A 27,778-nucleotide genomic window follows, 5' to 3' on the forward strand; every position below is an offset into this window, starting at 1 on the left:
GATGTGTATGCCCATTGCTAAGGTGGACGCTTAGGTTTTGTTTCTGAGTATTGTGTTTTGACAGTTCCTTTCCAAATGCCGGTCCTCAGATATGTTCCTCCATACTCTTTGATCTCTTTCCTGTAAATAGTTGGTATTGATTTCAGAGAGCAACTTTAGACTTACAGAAAGAGCGAGAGGATGGCAGAGAATTTCCATATGGTCACTAGTTTCTCCTCTTAACTGATTATGTTGGTATAGGGCGCTTGTAATTGATGCACTAAAACATTTCTGTAAGCTAAGTTTTATAGGCTATTTGGACTTTTATATTATGTGCTTTTATGTTCAGAACACATGTATATATCATTGTCATATATCTCTTAATGGTTGAATCTTTTCCTTTCTATAAAATCATGATTTTCGTGTGTATATGTTGTCTCTCAAATTCCCAGTTAGTGGCATTTGTGGCTTTGTCAGGTGCTCAAATTCTGGTTCCCTCTGGTGTCTGACTTTGGTACTACAGTTTCCCCGGGGCTGCTGCAAACCACTCTTTCTTGCTAGTCCCATCCCAGCCCTCTGGCTTCTATACTATTCTGGGTCTTGTCAATCAAGAGCGATCATCTTGGGCAGCCCTGAGAAGCCAGAGCATGAGCCACATGCTCTTCTGTTCCCTGTTACTCACAGTGGGGAGTTACTGGTCTTCATCTGTCTTGTCTGCTCTGCAGGCTCCTGGAGTAGCAGGGCAGTCTGCTGTCCTTCGTTCTCAGCAGGGCCCTGGCATCTAGACATACCATGGTCTGTCCACTCTCCGGGACAGGAGCCTGCCATTTGGGCAGTCTTACAAAGTGCCACGTGTTGGGTTTATGCTGGTGTTCCCCTTCACCAGGAGAAGACAGAACACGGCCATTCTGCCTGCTGTTTCACAGGAGATGACAGGATGGACAGAGGCCTGTGATTGCCAGGATTTTCCTGTTGGAGACAGCAGTATTGTTGTGGCCCATGGTCCAAATTCTTCTTAATTTTATTTTATTTTACTTTTAAGTTGAAACTAAAGTGATTTCCATACAGTATATTATACACAGTTTCCCTCCATCTCCTCCTAGATCGCCCATCTCTCCACACTTCCAACTCCATGCCTTCTTTCTCCCTCTCCTAAGAAAATAAACAGACAAGTAAAAAAGGAAAACAAAAAGGGTAAAACAAAACAAAGAAGAAACTAGAAAGAGCACTAGAATGTATTCACTCATATACACACACACCATAAAACAGTGACCATCAGAAACTATAAAATATAACCAAAAGAACAGTAAAATGAAAAAAGAAAGAATGAATGAATGGTAAAGCCAAAGAAAGCAATATGTGACAAAAAATAATTCTCCCCAAATGCCTTTGAGTTCATTTTGCATGTGCTACCTACTGCTGGGCATCGGGCCTACCTTTAGGTGTGATTTGTTTACCCATTGAGACTTCCTTGGAGAAACTAATTTTCTTTTGCGTGTGATTGCTAATTGGGGTTAGCTTCTTTGATGGGGATGGAAAGTCATGTCTACCTTCCCATCTCTGCACTGACATCTGGTACGGATCTGTGCAGACCCGGTGTATGCTGCCACACTCTCTGTGAGTTCATATTTTCATAGTCCTGTTGTGCCTGGAAGACACTCTTTCCTTGATGTCATCCATCCATAATATCATAATATATATTATAATAAATAATAATTATTAAAAGTTTTGCTGGGTGTACAAGTCTGGGCCTGTGTCTATGGAACCTGTCCAGGCCCTTCTGACTTTTCGAGTCTCTGTCTTAGGGTTTCAATGGCTGTGAAGACATACAATGACCACAGCAACTCTTATAAAGGAAAACACTTAATTGAGGTGGCGGCTTACAATTCAGAGGTTTAGTGCATTATCACCACAGCGCGGAACATGGTGGTGTGGAGGCAGACATGGTGCTGGAGAAGGAGCTGCAGCTTGTCCATATGCAGGCAATAGGAAGTAGATTCCCACTGGGCATGGCTTGACATGAACCTTCAAAGCCCTCCTCCACAGTGACACACTTCCTCTAACAAGACCACACCTACTCCAGCAAAGCCACACCTCCTAATAGTGCCGTTCCCTTTGGGGTCATTTTCTTTCAGACCACCACAGTCTGTTGAAAAGTCAGATGTCATTTTAATAGACCTGCCTTTTTATGTTTTTTGGTCTTTTTCCCTTGCTGTTTAAAAACATTTTTTTCTATCTTTTATACTTTCAGTATTTTGATTATTATGTGCCAAGAGGCTTTCTTTTATGGTCCAGTCTATTTTGTATTCTATATGCTTCTTGTACCTAGATAGGCAATTCCTCCTGTAGGTTAGGGAAGTTTTCTTCTATGATTTTTTGTTGAAGATATTTTCTGTGCCTTTGACTTGGGTTTTGTCTCCTTACCCTATTCCTGTTATTCTTAGATTTGCTCTTTTCATAGTGTCCCAGATTTCCTGGATGTTTTGTGGCAGTATTTTTTTTTCCAGATTTAACATTTTCTTTGACCTAGGTATTCATTTCTTCTATTGTGTCTTCAATTCCTGAGATTCTCTCTTTAATCTCTTGATTTCTTTTGGTGAGTCTTGCCTCTGAGGATCCTGTTTGAGTTCTTAAAGTTTTTATTTCTTGATTTCCCTCAGTCTTGCTTTCATTTGTTGATTCTCTTTCCACTCTCAGATCTTGAACTGTTTTATTCATTTCCTTTCACTGTTTGTGTTTTCATAAATTTCTTTTAAGGGTTTTATTAATTTTCTCTTTAAAGATCTCTATCTTACTCATAAACGCTATCTTAAGGTCTTTGTCCTGTGCTTCAGCTCTCTTGCAATACTCAGGGCCTGCTGTGGTAGGGTTGCTCAGCTCTAGTGGAGGCACATTATCCTGGCTAGTATTGTGTTTTTACTTTGGCATCTAGGCATCTGGGATTGGGAAAATTGTAATTCTAGGTGCTCATATCTGGTCTTGTCTTTGTTGGGTTGTTGCTTTATTCCTTGGTTTCTATTGCCCTCTCTGATTCTTATGAGGGTGTGGTGGTTGTGTGTTGCCTGGTAGGGAATTGTTTTCTGGGATCCTGATAGGTGTGGCCACTGGCAATTCTGGGTTAAATGTGTTTCTAGGTATTGGGAGCTGACACTTAGGAATGGGGTTGGGCTGGGGTGGCTGGTTGAAGAGGTCCATGAGAGGGAGGAAAGCAGGTAAGAGGACCTGCTTAGTCCTCTGCAAACGGGAGTGGGGAAGAAAGTAAGGAGAAACCACAGCAGGTACCCTACTGCAGGTGTGGGAATGAGACCTAGGGATTGGATTTAGAGGAGAAAAGTCTGAGTGTGAAGATCTGAAGCTCCCCTACTTGCTTCTCTGGCTTGGCTGGCAGGTTCCCAAGGAAAGTCTGCTGGAGTTGGGGGTGGGGATAACAGGATGAATGGAGAGGAAGGTTTGAGGAGGTCTGTGTGTGATACACTGCAGATGGGGGGGGAGAGGAGAGGGGAGGCCACCGCAGGTGGTCTGCTACAGACCTGGGGATGAGACTGAGGGAAGTGGGGGTGGATTTGAAGGAGAAGGGGAACTATGAAGATCTGCAGCTACCCTACCCGCTTTCATTGGCTGGAGTGAGTCGTAGACTTCTGATGGAGGACCTGGGAGGTGAATGTGTTTGGAAATTTTCAGAATTATTACCAGCTAAGCAAAATGATGTGATGGACTCAGAGGTGACATCACTTGGATCATAGTGACTACAAACACACACTGACTGCACAGACATTTCCAGGCCTCCAGCAGAGGATGGATGCTCTCACCCTGTTTTGCCTGGTCACTTCCATGCCGACTCTGTAATCTTTAGTGGCATTTCATTTGTATTTTGATAAATAAAGCTTGCCTGGGGATCAGAGAGGATCAGGTGTGGTAACACACACCTTTAACCCCAGTAGCCACACTAGTTGCCATAGAAACTGGGTGGTCCATGCCTTTAATCCCAGACCTAGAGAGGAATATAAAATGGGAGGAGACAGCTCACAGTTTCAGTCTCCATCTGAGATTCCTGGATCCGACTGAGGTAGAGGTAAGAGTTGGTGGTGGCTCTTTTGCTTTTCTGACCTCCAGGATGAACCCCAATTTCTGTCTCTGAGTTGTTATTAGTTGTGCTGTAGTGATCCTTGGGAGTGTGTGGTCATGCTGCTTCACCCTACTCTCTTTATTTGCTTTCTCTCTGAGACTGAGAAGGCTTATGTCCTGACTCCTGCCTTTCCCCACTTCCCTGTCATAGTAACTACTGATTGCTTGTTGAATTCAAACGCTTTTGCTTTTCTTTGTTTAGGAAGATAAAAGACACAAACCGTCTACCTTACATTTCTTATTAAATGCATTACTTACGTATTTGTCCCTTTTGCAATTTAGATAAAATTGGATGGGTATTTACTTCTCCCACGTTGTATTAGCCTCCTGGGAATGTTTGCCGATATCAAATGCCATAACAAAGCCCTCTTCAGGATGAAGCTTGTGCTCCAATGAAGTGGTGATTCCCAGTGATTTTGTTAGACAGATGCTAAGCTTGTCCCCAGGCTGAAATCTAGACTTTCCTTGGAAAGTTATTCTGCTAACCATCCGTTCACAGATAAATGGACTTCGCATCTTCAGTCTGTTCATCATTTCATTGGCAACACTTGCTCAAGGGAGAGAATGACTCTGGAAATCAGAGGTCTTCACACGAGGAAAGACCGACAGTCAGCTCTAGTGTTCGTGTGTACAGCAGAGATTATAAAAACAACGAATACGAGCCACCTCACAAGTGGATACTTACTGATTTTCTTTTAGACATCAATTTTAGTACAAAGAGTCTACCCACGCCTTCCCCATCCACAGCAAAAATGCTCCATCTGTTCATGTTTGTAAGGCATGTTTCCTGAAGAATGTGTGTAAAAGCAGTGCGGAAACAAACTCCCACCAAAGTGCTGCCTCTTTTTGTTTTCCCAGGTTTTTTTTTTCTTTTTCTTTTTTTTGTTTGTATTTTTTTCTTCTTTTTAATAATCAAAGACTTTTCTACATACAGGGATTTATCTTTGTATAAGTTTTTACAAGAAAAGCTGTCAAACAATAAATGCAGAATTCTAAACATTTAAAGGATTATAAAGAGCTATGCCTGAAATCTCGTACATTTTAAAACAGAGGACAAAGTAAGCTTTTTGTATGTAGCCATTTGTAATTGGTATTTTTTATTGAAATATGCTGACATAAATTGTACATATTTACAGCAGTTAGTTCCATTTCAGAAGTTTCACAGTTACAGGCAGAAGCCTATGGGCTCTGACACCAACCTTTCCGACGTGCCTTCTGTCTTTTGCTGCAACAGTTCAAATCTTGTGTACTGAAGCAAACAATGCCGTGTTTTAGAGCAAAGCCACACGGTTAACGAAAACGCTGAGTAAAGGACAGCCCGCGACTGTAAGGGAGGCTGTGAGTCCTGAAATTGAGAGCGCAAGCGTCTCTTGTGTCCGTACCTGATAGCATGTCATTTGATTTTTGTATTTTACAGGAATACACAATCACTTGATGATGACTCACAATAGAAAGAAGGCCATGTGGGGGACAAAGGGGTGGGAATCAGAGGCCACTGAACAATTTCTTAGTCACAAATTCACTGTTTACAGGGAGATCCGCCTTTTAATTGTATAAATCACAGTCTACAGGCTTCATGGATTTTGTCCACAGATAGCTTTTGAGATAATGAAGGCATAAGTCACATGCTTTTCAGCACATAAAAAAGAAATGAATGAAATAAAATACTCTAATCGAATCCCAAACAAAAAGGGACAAACAAGCTTACTGTATGAAATTTGATTTCAAATGTAAAAAGCGACAGAAGATCACAAATCCTGTGAGACAGACAGCGATTTCAGTCAGAAAATGCAGCATATATCAATACAAAATAGAAATCTTGAGTTATAAAAGTAAGGAGTCCATCTTTTCCTTTCTTGGCACCTGTTCAAGCCTGCGCCATACATTAAAAAAAATTTCTACAGGTTTTCAGAAATACCGTTCCTTGCCATTTAGTTTCTCTAGTGGTTTGATAGGTATACAAAAACGATTTCCAGCTTATGTTAGAAAGAAAAGGCCGTGTCGAAAACTATTACCAGCTTATGTTAGGAAGAAAAGGCTGTGCCACAGAGTAAAGATCACTAAATATCTGTTTCCTTGCAATGCAAGAAATGTGCCTTCTGAAAACCAGAGAGGAGTTCTTTTATTTGCCGGAACTCTGTAATACTAATCAGGATAACGAGTTTGCTAAGTCAGATTTGGCAGGCCGGTAGATCGTAAAATTGGTTAGTGGAGATTCAAAAACACAAGGTTAAAACCCAACCACTTAATGCCCTCCGACAGGTTTGGTGAACTTAGCTGAGAGGCAACAGAAGGTGTGTGTTTCTTTCCGCGTATGTAGCACCTGCTTTGAAAGTCATAGCTATTTCACACAGAATGCTATGAAGTAAAGCAGCAGACTCTTGTTTGGAAAGTGTGGATAAGGTTCGGTTCAGTCAAGTTTTTTAGTGAAGTCGTTGCTAAAGAGGTGTTTGAATCACTGCCGGCAGCAATTGCCGTTTCTTATTCTCTAGCCTAATGAGACTTAATATCCCAGCCCCCACTCCTGCATAAGTGGAAAGCCTTTACCATAACTTCAAACCCCTTGTTAGATTCAAGAGGAGTGAAAGGATTTTCCAGATGATGGGCAGCCAGGAGAAGTCTTTCGAGAGAGCCATCTTCAATCCAGATGTTTTCTCTCGGAAACAGTTTGATTTGTGTATATACAGCACTGTAAACTATAATTTTCATTCCCTGTCTTAGCCTTCTAAATATACCAATGTTCTATCAGCCATCGCGTGTCTATCACAACGGCACAACATGCTGCCTTGTGGTGAAAACCAAAACCTGACCTTAAAGAGTTAAAGCATCTTTGGACCTTGTAAGCATTTAAATCATTGGGAATTTCCAAAAGCCTCAGGCAATCTTGACCTTTTAAAAGTGTCATGTGAGGATTATTGTTATCCAGAGAATTATTGGTTTATTTTAAGCTATGGGTTGAGCCACAGTGAATAAATACATGTGTATAAAATCATAAGCATTCCTTCGTTAGAAAAATAGTGGATGTTCTGAATAGAAAAGGTTATTTGGATACACAAGTCTTACTACAGTGAGTTAGAATAATCCAGGGGCTTTCTTAAAAATATCTCAGGGGCATTCCTGCAAAACACATTTCAAGCTTCATCCAGTGAATATTATTTTTTAAAAGATAAAGAAATCAGACAGTAATATGTTGATAAAAAAGAAAAATCAAATACGCTGAAATCCAACATATTGGGGAGAATATACATAGAAAAATCTACTACCCAGTAAAACTGGGGAGGCTGGTTGTCACGGAGAGGTACGGTGTGCGAAGTCTGTGTTTCTTTTATGAAAGCATATAAGGACACAGCAGGACTGTCCGTGGTTGAGAGGTTCGTAAAGATTGTTCACATTCCCTGCTTTTCAATCCTTGAGAAGCAGTGGTGAGTGTTAGGAGCTGTCTCTTCTTCCTAACTAGTGCCAAGTCTCTATTTATGTCGTAGAAGACATGGACCTTTCTGTACAATGTCCTCCATGATTATTCTATACATTGGAGTTTCCATTGGCAATGCAATGTCATTGCAACTTCAAACACCCATAGAGCATACATTCAGAAGACTTTTTTTTAATAAGGCAGGAATAGAAATTAAACCATGTAAGAAAATTTTCCTAATTTTTATAAAGGAAAAGAAGAAGCAATTAGGATGGAAAATTCAGTTCTGCTAGAGGTTGTGTTCAATGGAGGTATTAGGAAGATTATGTCTGCCTACTGAACCAGTGAAAAAAAGAATCCCAATGGTCAACTGGCATGGGGTCAACCAGGGCTCCACTGTAAGTATGATTTTATGTTTTAATTTGTTTAGATATTTTATTCATGAGATTCTACAAAGGACTTAGAAAATGGGTGTATACTCTTAAAGATGATTTTTTTTTAATAGAGGCAGAATAGTTACAAGAGTACTGGAAATACACTTGATATCCAATTCCATTGGACAGAGTTGCTCCAAGAATTGAAAGAGTACCAGTAGGTGAAGGAATGAGGATGGAGATGTGGATGGATATTTTGGGTGCTGGTGGCTTGTTCTCTAAGTGATATTGGGGTGGAGCTAGGAAGAGCATCCTAGCACTGACCATAAGATGTAAAACTTGAAGTGTAGCAATAAGACTATTTGGGAATGATGCATGGCTACTGGAATTGAGGGTAGTGAGGGTCTAAAGCTCAATTCTGAAGGGGCTAATTAAAGAGAGCAATGAAAAGCATAGTGGACATGCGAGGGGAAGGCTGGTCAGACAGAACGAGTGGCTCACCGTGAAGTAAGCTTTCTTTTCTGGGACAGAATACAAACTCCATCAGTAAAGTTATTGGTATTTCCTGTATCCTCCAGGTTGCAGAGATTCTATAATTTAAAGCAGTCGCTTAGTTTACCTTTCAAACTCAGCCAAAATGGGTTGTTCAATCCTCTAATAATGCTGTGAACCTAAAGAAGGGAGCCCAGCGAAGCTCTGAGAATGTACAGGCTTTTCTTCATCACTCTCTTCGAACAATGAAAGGCTGTTGGGTGGGGAGCAGAGAGAGGGCAGAGTGGACAGAAATAAACCGAGCAACATCTACTGGGTACAGCATCTTATCCTTGGGTGTAAGAGCTGTCTTCTTCCAAGGTTCCAGATATCTTTGAATTACTCCAGAAAGCCATATCATCAAGGTCAAAGGGATTAAATACAGATTGGACAGGAGAGGTAGATACTTTGTCTTTGGAGGCAAGAAAAACTGGGAATGAATACCCACTTCACCAGTAACTATTAGATCTGGGTAAGTTATTTAAGCTCTTTGGGCTTCTGTGTCCTGATACTTGTGTTAGCATAATTTCATAGGGCTGGAGTGTAGGGCAAAGTATTATATTATATTGGAAAAGTATTTTCTATAGTTTAATATGGGATAGTCATTACTGGATATCTCCTCGAGGCCATTCTTAGTTTCTTTTTGTTACTAAATAATTATTAATTAATTTTTTTAACATTGTATAGCTTCGGATATTTGTTATAAGTCAGTCACAAGAACCACACTCTTCAGGGAATGGTTCAGGAATGATGTCTAACTCAGCTTTGGCCAACAGGACAAAAAGGATGGTTTATGAGGAAAGGGCTTCTCGCCTATAAAAAGTAATCCAAGGCAAGACTTAACCTGTTTCTGCCCCTCAGGATGAATATCTGAGGAATGGTCTATACAACCCTGGTGCAGCTATACTGAGGGATGATAATATTTAGAGAATCAGAGAAAGATCTTGGATCTTCTATTCTTGAAATCAACACTCTAGACCATTCTCTTTTATTCCTACTGTTGTATAAGGTAAGAATGTTTTGATTGTGAAAACATCCTTTGAGAGTTACCGTTTGTCACTTGCACTGGAATAGATCTCAGCAGATACTACTATGTTAGTAAATGCTAACCTCAGTTCAGACTTAAACACTTACAGATGCTTCCTGTCTCTGAGAAAAATGATATTATTAGATGTGACTCCATCTGTAGGTTAAAAACAGCAGAAAAGAAAGCAATCACCTGCTTGCCTTAAGACGAGGGCACGTGGGGAAGTTGGGAGGACCGTCTTTGGAGGATGTCAGAGGCTGGGAGAAAAATACTCATCTAATTTTGCAAAAAAGAAGGTGTTCCACTCATAGACTGACATTCAGCAGGAAAAGTGGTGTTTCTAGGCACTATCCTAACAATTTTCTTTAAAAATTCAATATAATAAATGATAAAATCTTTCAACAAGTAAGAGGAAGAAGAAACACATATGAACACAGTTAAAACAATATATGACAGCTCTACAGACACATGGAACTGGATGAGAAAATATTATTTTAACAGTTAAAAGGCTCCAGGAGAATCAAAAACATTCAGTAAAAATTAAGAATACTTGTTAAATTCATTTTGGTGGTCATGTTCAGAGACTGGACTGGGGAGGGGTGCACTGGCTAGAGAATGACTACAAGACTAATCACATTTTAATAAACTTTCAGGTTTTTTTTGCCATGACTGTGTCTAAGATACTAGAGCAATTTGATTGTTAAAGTGGTGTAGTAGGACACGAGGGGAAAGGGGCGAGAAGGATGAGTGACAGGCTCTAAAGTACAGAAGCTCTTTCATCTCAATGGGAAGCTGCAACTGGCTTGAAAGCTCAAATATATCTGCTTGTTCCATTTTAGAGACATAGAGACATGTAAAGTTCAAAACTTGAAATGTCACTGGAATGCATTTGGACTCAGATACTGGCTAGCAGTTGGCTTTCCCATCCACGAGGGAGGGTTTTATGGCTTTTTTCTTGACTGAGTTACGGAGAATGATTTAAGAACATCTATGTCTTTCAAAGATCTAAATATGGAGACCAGATCACATGAATGAATGTTATCTGAGTGTCCCTTAGAATATTATAAAAGTCATAAAATAATTTTGCTACTTGCCTGCGTAACTGCGTGTTTGATGAGGGTTGGAAGAAATCGGAGCTAGTACCCAATTGGCTTGACATCAAGGGGCTAACTCTCAAAGGCATGTGGCAAAGACTACAATTAGATTTGCGAAGCTGCATCAACAGAGACCATGGTACACCAGCACTGTTTGGTTCAACTTCCATGTACATGAGCCTCTCTAAAATAACCTTTGAGACTTGGTTCTGGAAGAGAACTTGAAGTCATCTGCCGGTATGTTGAGGGTCACAGGCCTGTATGGAGGCACACCTCCATCCTGATTCCAAGGGGTCTTCCTTTATTATCTCCCCCTCTCCCCACCTCTCTTACTTAACCTTCTGGCATCTTGCTTGGTGTATGTTTAGGGAACTGCGTTCCCTAAGTGGAGACGCTTTATGGAGGGATGCATCCTACACTATTTCCTGGTGATAATTTGAACAGAGCATAATGGCTTGTACTCTGTGTAGAATCTGCTAGAAAGTTGAGGGGGTAGGTGAGGTGATACATATGACATATAAGTCTAGGAGAAAGGTACAGAAAGGAAGAATTAGTTCCAAGTCATAAAGGACTCTCTGTAACCACAGATGTTCTACTTGAGTGATAAGCCATTCTCAGAGGAGCACTGATGAATGCAGCATAGATTTATCATGCTATGCTGCTATTGAGAAAAGGGCCTTTCCTTTAAGTTCTGGAATAGATAATACAATCACCCACAGGTCAAAGTCATTACTTTCATTTCTACTGTATTTTGAAATAAGTCAGGAAAGGAAAAGATGTTTGTAAACATGTGTACTCTACATAAAAAACAAATAAAAGTAATTCAGGGTCTTCAGAGGTGGCCACAATGAAAAGATTTGCCTCTGAAGACCTTTTAAAGGCATTATGAGTATGAATTGGGAAGAATTATTATAATTCTTTGTTTCTGAATTTAATGAAAAAAATAAGTCCAAAAACTGAAGCTGCCATCCAAATATGAGCAAGATAGCATATGAGCTTTGGCAATGAGATGGACAATAAATAAATGAATTGATTTCATTGGGTATATAGTTGGGAAAGATTAAGACAGAAGAGTTCACCTATTTTATAAAATTCAAGATTTCAAGATACACATATAATATTTTAATTATTTGAACATACAAAAATATATTTGGGAGTGTCTCCTCTTTCCTGATTTTCCTCAAAGGAAAGCCCAGGAAGAGGCAAGAGCCAGGTAATGATATTGCTCTTGTTCATCCTTTGACTTTGGAATGAGACTATTTTAATGAATGTATCTGTAACCCTGTATCCCTAAGGCAAATAAACTAGGTTATTTGCCCTCACTTATGTGTACTGACTTGTTTTGATTGTCCACAGGATGGAATATTCAGGGAGTGTTGCTCTGCAGAGTGGGATTCCTTCTCAACTGGTTCAGGAATATCAATTTTACCAACTTGAATTCCCACTGGAAGTTTTTTTTTTGATAGATCCATTATTCACAAAAAGTTTGGGAGCCAATGAAAAATGATTGAGTCCCTTATGTGAGTCCGTTAATATGCCAAAGATTTCTGAAAAAACCTGTTAGAGTGCTTCAGATTTAATGGGAAATTCCTGCCGTGGGAGGTGTCAGAACAAACACAGAACCCTCATTCTTACCCTTTTATGAATTCAATATTTTCTATTTTGTAATTCGTTTATTAAAAAGAACTTCTTTCAAATGCTTGCTGCAGATCCCAACAATTACGCTTTCAATCATTCCTGCTGATGTGTTGCCTTCTGAAGAAAAGCTAAGGGAAAAGTCACAATGTGTTCTAACCTGAAAATTGGCAGAATGGATTAGTTCCACCAAGGTGTGTTTTGTGTGTTTCGTTGGTGGTGGGGCACGTCTCAGGATTAAAATGTTCCAAAATAATAGCTCTCTGTGTATGCTCTCCTACCATGTAAAATGACACAAAGAACCTTACCTTTGAGGAGGACACCTTTCTCTCTACCACTAAGAAGCCAATCTCAATCTTCAATTGCTTGGACATTTTGAATTTCTTTTGGTGCCATCCCCCTCTCTGGGTTTGCTTGGAAACACACTCTGTGTCATAACAGCCCACATCCTGAAGACTTCTGAAAGAACCCCGAAAACTTGGAGAAAATAATATCTGGAAATATTTAATTACCAGGTTCTTCAGACTCAAGCAGCTCACACTGCACGTGCCCTTCCCCACGTTAAATGCTTTTGTTTGCCTTCTCAATCAGTTCACACCAGAATTTTTCTCTACCTTTAAAACTAAGAACATAGTTACCTCTGTACCTTACGGGTATGTGTCTGCCACCTAGTGCTCTCAAGGACATTTATTGTCTCTCTCTGTACCCTTGCCTATCCTTTGGATGTTTATTGTCCACCCTGATAAAACCCAACTATTCTATTCATTTTTAATCTTATTAGAAGTTCTAGAAAACATAGTTTAGAAGCTAAAGCTATTGGTGCAAATGAAGCTTTGGATTACCTGTGGGTGTTAAGCATCCCTTCAATCCCTGACCCCTTGAACAGCATCGGTAATTCAGTTCTGGATGATACAAATAGCCGCAGTGACTGAAAACAACTTCTCTGCTTTTCGTGACTGTTCACGGAGCACATTGCTCCAGTTCTGGTTTCTGCTGGTGCTCTGTTCTTTGGCCCCACAGGTTGGCAGCCTTCTAGGCAGCTGCTGTCGGTAAAGGCATGAGGCAGTGATCACAGACACCTGGCTATGGCTTACAGCAGAGTCACCCAACTGTCTGCATGGAAGAGCCAGAGCTGGAGAGATTCTGATTTGGGCCCAAATCACTAATCATTTCACTTTATGAACAAAAGCAAATGCTTCATAAACTTACATTATTTACAGTACTCAAGTTTCCAAACATCCACCCAAAGTTGAGGACCAGCACATCACAGGGAACAGTTCAGTGAACTATGTACAGAATTTACAAGGTAGTTTACACAATAGCCCACATTCCATTAACCAATGTACCTTTGCGTTTTCTTTCAGATACATGTTTTTCTCTTCTGTTCATCCCAGAGACAGCTGATTGAACCATCTTGAGCGAATGCTTGCACATTCCTTTCACCTTTTCCTAGGATACATGATGATATTTTAATAAACAAATGGCGGTGCATCACCCTTTGACAAGATACTGTTCAGAATTTGGGACATGAGAAATCTTGGACTAGAAGACTTTCTTCTAGAAGGACTATTCTGTATCCTTTTTTGTTTAACTTGGTAGATTGTAATAAAACCTTTCTAAACAAATATTCATAAAATAGTCATTGATTTAGGACTATAGAATTTTGTTGATTTTCTATGACATGTTTTTTAAGGAAAGCCCATCTTTCCAGACCCTAAAATCATTACTCTTTCTCTGCACCACATTTTGCTCACTGAATTAAGATCCATCATTGACTGTAATGCACAATAAAGGTAGCGTGCACACAAACACAGGCTATTCACTCAGCAGACTTGCCAGCCAGCTGCTGTTTCTGTTTGGCAACAGAGGTGATGGCGATACTAATCCTGGATTATTCAAGCAGAAATGAGCCTTCACCTGGGTATTTGCCTCAGAGAACTGCTAACTGGAAGGAACAGCTGATATTTTAAGCCAAGGAAAAAATATGGGAAGAAGGGGTGAGTGTGCAGTTATTGTCAAGTAAAAGGTGTGATGTCTGCTCTTCCCACATCAGGGTAAGTCTTTCACACAATCAGTCCCACAGTTGCGCTGTGGAACACAAGGCTCTGGGTGTAAATGAGGCATCAGGGAGGGGGTCTGTCATTTTCAGTTTCTTCCTTTCCTTGATGGAGGGGATTACGGCTATTTTCAGGGCAAGAAGAAATCAATTTAATCATAGTTAAACAATAACTTTTGTATAATGTAAGCGAAATCTTTCAACCAGTGGGGGGCCAGTGTGAGAACATTTAAGAATGTTTACTGACGTTTATTTTTCATTTACAACATTTAGGGCAAGAAGAGGGAGAGTGGCAGAGAAGGAAGGTGCTTCCCTGTTACTGTTTGGCTTGGGAAGGGAGCAGAGAGGAATGGATTAGTCTGGGAGGTGTTCAGAAGTTATGACAAAGATCTTGACCCACAAGTGTGACAGCTCTTCAAGGCTGTGGGCTTCCATTGCCTCCGAGGTCAAAGCCATTTGATCGGATTTGCATAATGGTGGCTGTGATCTCCATACCATTTCATGTCTCCAGTGGGCAGTTCAGGTCCAATCATTTTACATTTTAAAAGTTTAAAATGTAGGAGCTCAAAATGTTTTTTTTTTCTTCTGCAAAAGATGCTTTATATCTAAAACTACAACAAAATCACTATAGATTTTAGAAAGGAAAACATAGAACTGAAAAACCAAATGATCACAGTCTTTTCTGCTTCAGTATTTCTTTCTTGAAAGCCTTTTAAAGAGCTTTGACATCATAATGATTAGTTTCTGTTCAACATCAGGCAGATATTTCCCTTCCTATGTTTAAAATAAATGACCGCATGGTAGTTCCTGGGTATTCATTGGCAACAGGAACCCCCATTCCATTCTACTCTGCCCTGGCATTGTGCATGGCATGGCATGCCAGCCTTGGGAACTGAGCAGAGCTTTACATCGATGGATGACCCTGTGACCATAGGTTGAGCATAACTCAGCCTGGGAAGCGTGTTTACACTTCCTGATAACCTAAATGAGAATTTGTCCTCAAAATCGCAGCACTCCTCAAGAAGTTGGTGTGGTCAGTTTGTTTTTTTTTTTTAAAAGGTGTAGTGGGACTTTCATATTTTTACTAGTGTTTGTTATTACATCCAGCCACACTCGCTTATTTAAGGTTTTTCTTTTCCTCTTGTCTCTAAATGTATTTTTCATATTATCCCCTTGGACTCATTCTCAGGAATTCCAGCTTTCCCTTTCCAGCTGACTATAATTTTACCAGCTCTCACTGCCCCGCACATTGATTCTCTTCTGAGAGGCGAGCCAGACTATCAAACGAGGCAGTCATCTCGATTAGTCCTTCAGTTCCTCATCACATGCATGGATCGTGGCCTCCATCCATGGCTGGTCAATTTGTGCCCTCACTCAACCTTGCAAATAGACATATATCATCTTACAAACTCATTCTGAAAGCAAACGAGGCTTTAATGGCATAAAATGGGATGGACTCAGCAGCAGCTTGTTGAGCATGTTTACAATTGTGTCGCTTTATTGAAAGTCACAAGACCCACGACCCAGACTCACGCAGCAGCACAGATGAGGCTGTGCAGTGACAGTGATGAATGCGTGTAGACAGGCAGGGTCCCCACTTCAGGGGCCAGTGCACACGATTAAAGGCTCAGTGTTTTGTTGTGATGAGTTTCTTCTCTCTGTGATTTTGCTGCTTTAAAGGTTTCTTTAAGCTGGAAATCTGGCTTTGGAGGGAGACACTGACATGGTGGGTGAGCATTTCCCAGGCCATGCATTTTGTTGTTTGAAATGCAGAGCTCACAAAACAGAACAAAACAGTTCCAGTGGAGTCCCGTGTGATGAGCCTATCACTATTAGACACTGCTCTCTGGAAAGCTAGGCGATACATACAATTTGACTTAAGATTTGGCAGTGTGGTTAACCGCCCAGGCACCTTTTCATAACACATAAGTCTTGCCTTTCTCAGAGAAATAGCATTTTTTTTTCTCAAGGTAAAAAAAAAAATTGATCTTCATCTCCTTCAAATCCTTCACCAGCTGGACCCCACATGTCCTTTCTCTCTTCCTTTCTAGAGAAGGGACTGTGGAAATATGACCACATGGTTTTCATGGCATTAAGAGAGTCCAAGGTTTACGAAGGCCAGGCAGGGCTGCTTCCCACAATGGTCAGCAAGAAAAAGATTGATTTCCACCCCCCCCCCTGAAATGTTCTCAGTGACTACCAGCTAGATCAGGCTGGATTTGAATGCTAACTTTGACCATCTGGGCATTTTGAGAAAGAAACACTTTTAAGGATAGCCATGGTCACTGTTAGATGGGCGCAGTAGGGTGAGTTTGGGGGAAAAGGTGACTAACACTTGGCTTTGGTGTCCCTCTTCTGCAGAGCTGAGAAGCCTTTCTAGAAGGGACCCAGGAGAACTTCAGAGGGGAGGGGAATTGTCTGTTATATCCCTGCTTCCTGGAAACCTGCTATTTGTCAAATGGCTTTATTCTTCTGAGATGCTGAAGTTAGCTGTGTTTTTTTCCTGTCATTAAAAATTTTTTTTTTTTGGCAGAATGAGATGATTACAGCTTTCTCAGAACACAGTGCAGGTGGACAGCAAGTCCACTGTACATTTTCATTTTCAAATTATTCAGTGAGATCCAGGGCGACTAGGAAAGACTACCAACAGTAGCTACCACCCATCTCCTTTTGTGTTTGTAAACAAAGCAATTGATGGAATGCGTAGAGAGCTAGTAACCTGGACCACTGTACACACGAAAAAAATACCTTTTGTTGTTGTTGAAGTAAACATGGTGTGATAATAAAAACTGACACGCAATACCGAAAACCAATTGAATGGCTGAATCTCTTACCTCAAAAAACCACAGCAGTAATCGCTGTTGGGAGAGTGTGGGGTTAGAAAACAAGCCAAGGAAGATAGTCTAAACCGAACCATGACACTGACTTTAGTGTACATAGTAAAGCCAATAAACGACATTAAAAAGAGAAAATGTGATGGGGAAAAACATTCGGGACCACTTGTCTATGGAGTTCACATCAGTTAAGTCAGGGATCTTCACTTTGAGTTGCGAGGCACGCCTGCGGATGCGCCCCTTGCCTGGCACCCCGTGCCTGTCCAGCCCGCGCCCAAAGCCCTCGCGGCTGCTCAGTGGCTTGCGGTACTGGATGCTGGCGCTGTCGTAGGAGTACATGGTGGCCTTGGGGTCACTCACACCCGTGAGCACCTCGGAGCCGCTGGTCTCATTCCTGATTTCCAGTGTGCTGAGGAGAATATTGCCATGGGCGTCGACCTGAGGGCAGAGAGGACTTGCTCAGGCACTCACCAAGGACATTTATGCACTGTCGTGCTATCGTTGGGGGACTCGTTTCGTGTACACTGACCCATTTCAGTAGATAACTGGCTCCATGTGCCGCCTGACAATAAAGATTATCTATAATTCATCTATCTACTCTCTCAATCATTTGTCAATCATTCATTGTATCTACCGATCTTTTATCTTCTATTAGCCACCTATCACTCATCCTCTATCTCTGTCTTCCGTTATTAATTTGTATCAATAAGCTATCTCTACCAATTATTTGTCTACTTCCAGAAATTATGGATTTATCTTCTACCTACCTATCAACTGTCTGCCTGTAGCTATTAGCCATTTATTTTCATCTGTCATTTGCCTATCTTCTATCATCTGTCTATATCAATCATCAATTTCTATCAATTATCCATCTGTTATCTATCTACTTATCACTGATCTATCAACTATCTTTTTTATCTTCTATTTACCTATTAAGTCTACTCATCTCTATTAATCTCTATTCACAGTTATCTACCTTCTATTATTTATCTAGATAACTATTCTAAATCTATTACTTAATTTCTCTATCTCTACCTTTCTATTTATCATCTATCTGCTTCTATCTATCGACTACCTATGTACCCCACCCATTTGGATCATCTATCTATCTATCTATCTATCTATCTATCTATCTATCTATCATTCATCTATGTATATCTGTTTGTATTTATCTATCTTCTTTCATCTATGAATATATGTTTCTATCTATCTATCTATCATCTATCATCTATCTATCTATCTATCTATCTATCTATCTATCTATCTATCATCTATTATCTAATCTTCTATTTTGAACCTCCTGTCTACCTGTCTTATTCTAATTTAATTTCTGTTGCTGTTATAAAACACTTTGACCAAAAACTGCTTGAGAAGGAAAGGGTTTATTTAGCTTCCACCTCTAGATTATAACCCATCTTTGAGGGCAGTCAGGGAAGGAACTCAAGTAGAAACTTGGAGACAAGAACCATTGAGGAATTCTGCTTCCTGACTCTTCTGACTTAATCAGCTATTTTTTCCTTTCGTTTTTAAACTTTATTCTATAGAGCAATTCTCAGAAAGTATAGATGAGTAAGCCTACATTTTCCTTTGCAACTAGTTTTCTTATACAGCTGAGGCTCACCGGCCAAGGCATGGTGCTACCCACTCTCTCACACAAACTACCAGTCAAAAGAATCCCTTCACAGATACTAATGCAGGCTGATCAGAATCGGGCAATTCCTCAATTGTTTCTTTTTCCCTGGTGACTCTAGGTTATGTCAAATTGATAGTAAACCCTAACCAGCAAATGTGTTTTATACCCATTGGCTTTCTGTTGCTATGATAGAACACCATGATCAAAGGCAACTTGGAGGAGGAATGGGTTTATTTGATCCTGTAGCTCCTAGTTTACAGTCCATCATGAAAGGAAGCCAGAGCAGGAGCATAAGCAGGGCAGAAGCAGAACCAGGAACTGAAGCAGACTGTGGAGGAACACTGCTTACTGGCTTGCTCCCCAGAATTTCTCAGGTTTTTTTATTTTTTAATTTTTTTTTCAATCCAGGGCTACTTTCTAAGGGTGGTACCACCCACAATGGGCTATGCCATCACACATCAGTCATTAGTCAAGAAAATGAACTACCCCCAGATTTGCCTACAGGTCAGTCTAATAAGCATCTTCTCAACTGAACTTTCCTCTTTTCAGATGATTTCAGCTTGTGTCAAAGCTGATGAAGAACTAACCAGCACAACCGACTCCTTGTCAACTTGACAAACAAACCACTCCTAAACCAGTAACCTTTCCTTTCCTGTATATTCCTCAGATCTCTTGTTATTATCACAATATAAAGCACAATATAATGCTAAAAGTCCCAGAGTCCTTACAAATTTAAGCATTTTAAAAGACTGAGTGCATGCAGTAGAGATAAATCCCAGTGTCACTGCTGGTGGCCTCTCAATGTGCCCCAGCCATACAACTGTCAGCCACATTCAGAAGGACTAATTTGGTTCTATGCTTGTTCCAACCCAGTTGAAGTTGGTGAGCTCTGATTAGTCAGGTAAACTGTTTCAGTGGATGAACCCTTCACGGTCTTGACCTCTTTGTTCATATAGAGGGGGATGGGGTGGGAGAGTGTGTGGAGGGAATGGGAGGAGAGGAGGGAGTGGGAATTTGGATTGGTATTGTTTTTTTTAAAAAAAATCTAATAATATAAAAAGACTGAGTGGTGTGGGAGACCTTTCTGTTTATGTGTTGCTTTTATTGGTTAATGAATAAAGAAACTGGCTTGACCCATAGCAAGGAAGGCAGAGTCAGAGAAAAGTCATGTAGCCCCACCAGAGACAGTTGCCAGATGAAACTTTACAGAGTAAGCCACAGTCACATGACAATACACAGATTGCTAGAAATGGGTTAAATTAAGATGTAAGAGTTAGCAAATAAGAAGCTAGAGATATTGGGCCAAACAGTGATTTAAGTAATATAGTTTCTGTGTGATTATTTTGGGGCTAAATGGTCGGAACTAACTAGCTGCCTCCCCCAACAACCGAGTTCTCTGTAAAAAAAACCTTTACAAATCCATACTCTTGCAACTATGGGTTCCTATAAAATTAAAAAGCAAGCAAACAAAAAAGTTAAATATTTCTTATTCTAGGAGGGAAGAACCAGGGCATAGTTATAACAAAACCAAAGCAAACCTCAAACTCAACAGTTTAACTAGCTCAAGGTTCCATATCCGGGACTCACAATCCCCTGGGCGGTAAAGGTGCAGGCAGCTCCACTTCTCTGGTGCTCCACAACACACCCTGACTGGAAGGCTCAGCCTTGCTCACCCCACATCTGCTGGTGTTCTTCGTGGACATCATATGTTCTTGGCATCTACAACATGCTGAGTTTCCATGGCAGCTGAGGCTGCGTTCTCACCAATGACTCCTGCTTGCTTCCCTTCAGTGCCTCCAACTCTGCCACCCAGTGCCAAGCCTTGGTTTTTCTCCCCGACTCCTTGAGTTCTGCAGCTCTCATGCTGCCAGTAACGACCACGTGGGGACTCTCGCACTCTACCAGAATTGACTACCAGCACTTGGTGCGGCATTGACCCCTGTGCATCACAGCTTCTGGGGGGGTGGTGACCCTGAGCAGATACTCCCTGGAAGATTTCACCTCAACCAGACTGTTTTTTCCCCCTCTCAATTACAGCTGGTTTCTCAGCCCCCGCTAATCACATCTATTGTCCTAGTACAGCGAAGGTTTCTCTTTAGGTATGGTCTCTGGTTAATCACAGCTTTTTCTTGAAGAAGAAAGACAAGAAAACACAGATTTTCAACTCAAGATATCATAGGAACAGCCCTGAGTGAGTCTTTACTTGCCTTTAAAATTTCCTGAGCTGGGCCTATATTTTTTTTTCATCTCTTTCAACACTCTTATCTTTCAAGCTCCTACAGAACAACCCAGTAAGTCGGTTGAATTGAACACTCAATAGCTTTTCAAGCCTACAGCTAAAAAAAAAAAAAATCACTTTCAGTCTTCAAAGAACCAATATGGTTCGGCCTGCAACTTCAGTACTCTAGTCTCTGGTACTAATTTCTGCGCTAGATTGCTTTTTGCTGCTATGATAAAGCAACTCTGGAGAGGGAAGGGTTGATTCCAGTTTACGGTTTATCATGAAGAAACGTAGGGCAAGAACTCTATGCAAGAACCTGGAGGTGGGAACTGGAGCAGAGACAGTGGAAGCACTATATTGCTTACTGGCATGTACATTTGAAGGGCTTCAAAGGGCACAGGGCAGCTGTTTCCGTTTGCCTGAGTGTTTTCTGTGATGTTTTGACTACCTTCTGACAAATAAAACTTGCTTGGAGTCTGAGGGCAGAGCTAGCCACTAGCTGACCAAAATAACCATAGATGTTTGGAGGACTATAGACAGAGAGGAGACAGGAAGTAGTGATGCAGGGCTGAGAGAGGATCTCGGCCTTTTTGGATGGAGAAATGGAAGAGGCAGGAGGTGACTGGTGACGGCTCCCTGCTTCTCTGATCTGACTCCCAGTTTTTTATTGATAAATATTTATTAAATTGATGCTTCATGAGTGGGATACAGTTCTAGCCTACGGTGTGTGTGTGTGTGTTCCCATCATGTAGAGTGAGTTGAAATTTAGAAGAGTCATGCGTGAGGAAGTTCGTTACTGACGCTGCAGAGCTGAAATGGTACGGGTACATACTTTAGAAGATGAAGAATAGAATACCTGGCTTCTAGGTTTGAAAGACTCAAGAAAACCATGGCTCACAGATTGTTAAGACACATGTCGCATCGAGGTGCATTGTTGATATTGTCATGATATTGTCACAAAGGTATGTTTTCCATCAAATGCTAATGGTTGCATCAGAGGGAGAATTCTAGCTAGGAGTTGCATGAAAGCACCGGCTGGAATAGAGTCCGGAAGGATGTCGAGATGGCAGACTAACTGACGTTCCGTGACCTTGGCTTAGTCAAGATCTTTGTATTCTCACATATAAATGGATGATTTTTTTTCCCCTAGGTAATCTATCGGGTTTGTTTCCAGTCTTTGACTCTGGAGTATAATATTGTAACATAGCATTGTAAAAAATAAAAATTGTAAAATTGAATCCCTCACCTATATTGTATACCTCGTGAATTTAAATTATTATGAGCAGCTACATAAACAAGGTTAAAGACACCAGAATAAGCCTGGCATACATGCAGGCGCTTCTCTTCAAACAGAAATCAGGGAGTGTCTTATATTTCTTTCCAACCTGCCGCATGTACAAAGACATCTGAAGCCTTCGTGAGGGAAGGAAATCTTTCAAAGCAGTCTCAGTTGTTGAGTTAGAAGCCATGGTTTTTGGTGTCATTTTGACACATAAAAGAATGAACACAGCCCTAGAACTTCCTATGAAAGTTGGTCTCTTTGCTTAATTATTAAATTAACACTACAGTGTTTCTTTTGAGAAAAATTGAAGAAGACTCATGAAAGAATCCTTTTATATTCCCAGTAACTTTTCTTACTAGAATAGGGTTGTTGTAAAAGCTGATGTTACAGATTCTGTGTGTGTGAGCCTGGATGCGTGCGTTTGTGTGTGTGTGTGTATGTGTATGTGTGTGTTACATGACCTGCATTGATGCAGCTCCCCCAAAATAAGACCTACATGGAAATATCTATTGGTTTTTCACATTTTCAGGCACATCAAGAAAGTGTGTTGTGCCTTGTCTCATCTGTTCTGGACAGAAGCTGCCTAGTTAATGAGGGATCAACATCTAAGTGGAGCCTGACTCAGCTAATAAGGGTTTTTAGACCTTGAGTGGGATGGAGGTAAAGCAAAGAGAATGTAAACACGATGACTCTTCATGGAAGTGCGGACTGTTAGATGTTCTAAAGCAATTGCTGGTGGTGATGTAACTGTTCAGTGGGATAACTGGACCCCACTCTTCAGGTCGCCCTAGAGGAAAGGGATCCCTCCATTCATTTCCAGGCACAAGAGGACGAGGATCATGACTGGCTTCCTATCTCTTCACACTAACCTGTGCTGACCATCTCCTGGGCATATTTAGAAAGGACAGGCAGGCTTGGCACTGCCTCACCAGGGTCTTCCCCTGCCTTCAATGGTTCGCAGTGAGGGTGCAAGGTTGAACTGCGGCCGTAAGGATCTTCGTATTGCACTCTGATGCTCTTGTGTATAAGGACTGTGGTTGCCCATGGATTCCAGTGAAGTCAAGATGAGTTTGATCATCCAGGGAATGGTTGCCCTATATTCCCTGTATTTCTCAAAAAAGACTCAAATGATTCTTTTATTATGCGTAGAGCATCATTGAATCCAAATCTTTAGAAAATGAGCATTATTACCGGGGCTTCAGAAGGACAGGTAAGTAGTCTCTCCTGTTTCTGCGTCAGACAGATTACCTAAAAGCACAGTTTACATGGCGTTATAAAGGGGAACGGAGGGTGCTGCTGCGGACATGCAGCCCCGAGGGCTGGCTGTTGCTTCACTCTCCTGGATGGGCATATTTTCTGTGCTGCAGGAGGTGATTTTAAGAGGAACGCGGATAAACAGTTAAAATGCCCATTTGTTCACCTCTCCCATTTATCCAGCAAATGTTTAGAGAGTGCCTGCTGGGCCTTGGGCCCTGTGTCAGATGCTGCTATAGGACATTATGTCTTTTGTTTTAGAAATAGAAGGACCTCAAAGAATAAAACCCTTAATGTTGGATTCGCCCATACAATCACCGAAGTTCCCTTGCTCCTTGATCTGGCTATAAATCTTTCACTGGACAAATGGTGTCACCTCTGTTGGACATGGGCACTCGGTGCCCTTTCTAAATGTCCTTTTCATGTTTGCCCTATTGTGACTCTGGGCCTTTCTGTCACCTTCTTCCCAGATGACCATGTTAGCTGACCTTGGTGGCAGCTGACCACAAACAAATGGAAGGGCTTGCATCTGAAGGGAAGCCACAGGAGGGATGGGTATCTGACTCTGGTATATGAGCTCTCTCCATCCTTCCTGCAGCATAGGGCTTGAGAGCACATGGCTCATAAATTCTAACTCTGAGAGGAGAGTGGCAAGCAAGCAGACAAGGTTCTTGAAGTGGTGGGGCTTACATCCTTATGTTCTCAAGAAGGGTAAGAAGCAATACTTTCCAAGTATCAATTTGTTTAAAAAAATTAATATAAAGAAAAACCTGTCTGTCTATCTATCAATCCTCTCTCTCTCTCTCTCTCTCTCTCTCTCTCTCTCTCTCTCTCTCTCTCTCTCTCTCCTACCTCATTGTATTTAGATTTAGAAAGTGTAACCATTGTACCACCTGGGTGAACTTTACATTAGTTCCCTTATAGTCATGTTTTCCTTATATTTCATCATAAAAAGTGTAAATTCAAAGTGAATTGCATTTTTCTTTGTTCTTCTGGAATTAACTACAGAACAGTCCACAGCTGCTTCTGTATCCATATATAAAGGCCTCTTAATCTCAAAAAAATACCAGAGTGGTGCAGTAGGGGAGACTTTGTCTTGTTCAAACCGAGAAAGATACTTAGGACAATAAAGAGATAGAATGAATGAGCAAGTAAATGTCAGCATTGGTAGCTAAAATGGTACAGTCATTAATTTTACATGCCAACTTGGCACTAGTCTTGACGTCATAATGACGTTATTTTGTAGATGTTTCCAACGTAATTAGTTATTGTAATTAAATGATGATGTTAATGACCTTAAATTATCACTTGACAGGTTTCAGAGCAAATACAGGACTCCTAGAGAAGAAAAAATGTGCCTCAAAACTGTGCCCATGATTCCAGGATTTTCTACAGATTTGCGATCAAGTTCAGGTTAGTTTCCAGCCTGAAACCTGGTCTACAGAATTCAGACTTGACAGTGCCCCAACCGCCTAAGATAATTCCTTAAAATAAACATTGTTGTATGCTCTTGGTTCTATTGCATTGACTCTATTTTTCTCGAGAATTCTGACTGAGAAAAAAAGGGCGTGCACAACAATCCTGAGGGTTGGTCTAAAAGGACAGGGGTCTAGGAACCTGCAAAATGACAGCTGTGTCTCCCACTACGGAAACACTAAACAAGCATACCAACTTATTTTTATCTTGGTTTAGTGTCTATCTTACTCTTTCTCTCTGCCTTCATCATCTCCCATTGTAAAAAAAAAAAATGTTACTAGTTACTGAATAGAACCACTCTGGATATTTTCAATATATAAACATAGCGGAACTCATTTCAGTATAATTGAAAGAAAAATGCTTGTTGGCAGTGGTAGCTTTAAAGCCTTCATTCTGACCACCTCACTCTCCTATGGCCTCATAATTGGTCTTCGTATTTTTTTGAGGAATGTAATCCTCCAGCTTCTTCTGTGCACAGCAGCCAGAGTGATTCTATAAAATGCAAATATGATGTCTTTTCTGTTCATGTCTTTTTTTCTTTTTAGCTATTTCCCAAGCCATAGAAAGAAATCTAAGAATTTCATCGTTGTCCATAAATACTATGTATGTAGTCCCCATTCTCACTGCTGTATCCCTGGGCATTCTGCTCAGCACTCTGTGTGTGCATACATGTGAGAGAGGGGCGAGATCTTACTATGTAGCCTAACTAACTTGAAAACTGGGATCCTTCTGAGTCAGCCTCCCCAGTGTTGAAAAGGCATCTGTGGACTACCCTGCCTGCCTCTGGCTTTTCCCACTGTTTTCTAAGTCCACAGGGCATTATATTCTCCTGGAGCATTCCTCAGATTGTTGCCAGGCTGGGCTCTCATCAGGTTTTTTCTGTAGTGACCACCACTGGCTGTCATTCTATCAGGTTCTTTACGTAACTTTATACACATTTTACTTTCTTTCAAAAAGATGTATTCATTTTTATTTTACATGAAGAAGTGTTTTGCCTATGTGTCTGTGGTTTATGGCTGGTGCCCAAGGAGGCCAGAAGAGTGCATCAAATTCCCTGGAACGGTTCGTGGACCATTGTGTGGGTGCTGGAAACCAAATGGGATCCTCTGCAAAAGCGTTGAGTACTGCCATCTGCTAAGTATCTCTCCTTCCCTTCTACACACAATTTTCAATGATCTCAAAGGACTATAAGCTCAGATAGACAGGAGCCAACTGCAACTCAACACTGTATATCTTCCTGGTTTTTCCAGAACTGAGCCTGAGGTGACCTACAGGGGGACTCAGTTAGTGTCCGCAAAAAGAAGAGCCCCCAAACTTGAGCTTCCCACCTTCTCTTTGAACACTGTTTTAGTTTCAGTGGTCAAAACAAAAGTGCATGTGAATCAACTTTGAAAATTCTTGAAAAAAGTCTGATTTTCCTTTATTTCATTGTATGGTAACATGCTCCCAGCCTGTACGTTACATAGACAATCCAAGAATTTTCATTGCATGGGGTGATGCCGGTTGGTTTGGTCTTTCTAACTCCCCTTTATTTTGGTTCAAGTCATCCACTCTGACATTCCTTTGGGGCATATGGTTACAGTGTCTCTGATGGCATCATTTAGATGCCACAGGCATGGCTGCCCAGACCTGAGTGTTTGGTGTTTTCTGTTTTACTCACAAAGACTGAATTCTGCATGCAAGGAGACTTAAATTGAAAAAAAAATGGACTCAAACCCAGGACTTACTTTGGTTGTCATTATTTGATTTGGCATAAAGTACTTATGGGTTAGGCTGGGATTACTGATCTTGACACTATAAACCTAGAGCTTTTGGGGTTACCAGGAGAAAAAGATCCAATGAAAATAATGCCCATGTAAAGGAAACTGGAATTAAGGGATTAAGAGGGAGGTTTCCACTTATAGTGTTTACACATTTGAAAAGAGCCTCACAGAGAACTAGAATCGGGCTAGTTACTAAGTTAGATCTCTGTCTCACTCATCAAAAGATCCCTAACTGTTTGGAAAGTAGATAATAGAAAAGAGAGAGGAGAGGAAAAGAGGAGGAGCAGGGAGAGGAGGCAAAAACGAAGGAGTGGGGAAGAGGAGGAAAAAGGACAAAACTTTTCTTTTAATTAGACTCCTGAGAATTCTGGAGATGTGATAGGTTTAAACATGTTTTGGGATTAAAAAAAAAAAAAAGGTGATCCAACCTAGATTTGGACAAAAGCATGAAGCCCATGAGCAAATATCATAGGCTTGTTAGTGGAAATTGCGGTATTCAAGCTGCCAAATCACAACACCCAGTTTCACCAAACAGGGTCTATGTTCTCCGGGGAACACTGAAGGGAGATGCTGCTGCTGAGTGCTGAGGTCCAGGTTCCAAGGCTAGAAGGCATGTTCCTGATAGAATCACGGAGCTTCGTACCTTTGAGATACTCATCTTCACATGCATTTTGGAGAGCAACACAGTGTACAACTTACCGCACATGCAGAAAGTTGCCTGGCAATGTTTGGATGATTTAGCACAAAGAACAGACATCAGGGATAAGAGACTGATCTCAGAACTGATATCTAATTACAGAAAGCAAGTTCTCTGTCTTAACCTTTGGGGTTGCAACTGCACATTCGTTATGAATCTTTCATAGAGTCTCCCCGTGTTCTTCATTATTTACAATGCCTTTTAGTAGTCTCTGGTCACAGACCACCCCGGCATCCATTTCATCCGTTTCATCCATTTTCACACAGCGAACTCTGCAGCCAGTGCATACAACTAAAAAAAGTTCCAGGTTAGTGTAAAGCTATCCCAGAGGTAGCTTTCTCAAAGTCTTGTTGGGCTGTGAAATCTGCCTTTCCAAACTCAAAAT

General features: G+C 40.9%; 1 protein-coding gene across 1 annotated transcript in view; it reads right to left on the reverse strand.

Moving 5' to 3' along the window:
• Nucleotides 1-5,168: 5,168 nt before the first annotated feature.
• The window catches only part of Gabrb1 (gamma-aminobutyric acid type A receptor subunit beta1), a 411,905-nt gene continuing 389,295 nt past the window's right edge, over nucleotides 5,169-27,778 (reverse strand). The window contains exon 9 of the mRNA XM_048415118.3: nucleotides 5,169-17,505. Within this exon, the coding sequence (XP_048271075.1) occupies nucleotides 17,161-17,505 (345 nt within the window). The 3' untranslated portion in view covers nucleotides 5,169-17,160. The remainder of the gene's footprint in view (nucleotides 17,506-27,778) is intronic.

Source organism: Myodes glareolus, chromosome 8, assembly GCF_982192425.1.
Source record: "Myodes glareolus chromosome 8, mMyoGla1.1, whole genome shotgun sequence".
NCBI classification, from domain to species: Eukaryota; Metazoa; Chordata; class Mammalia; order Rodentia; family Cricetidae; genus Myodes; species Myodes glareolus.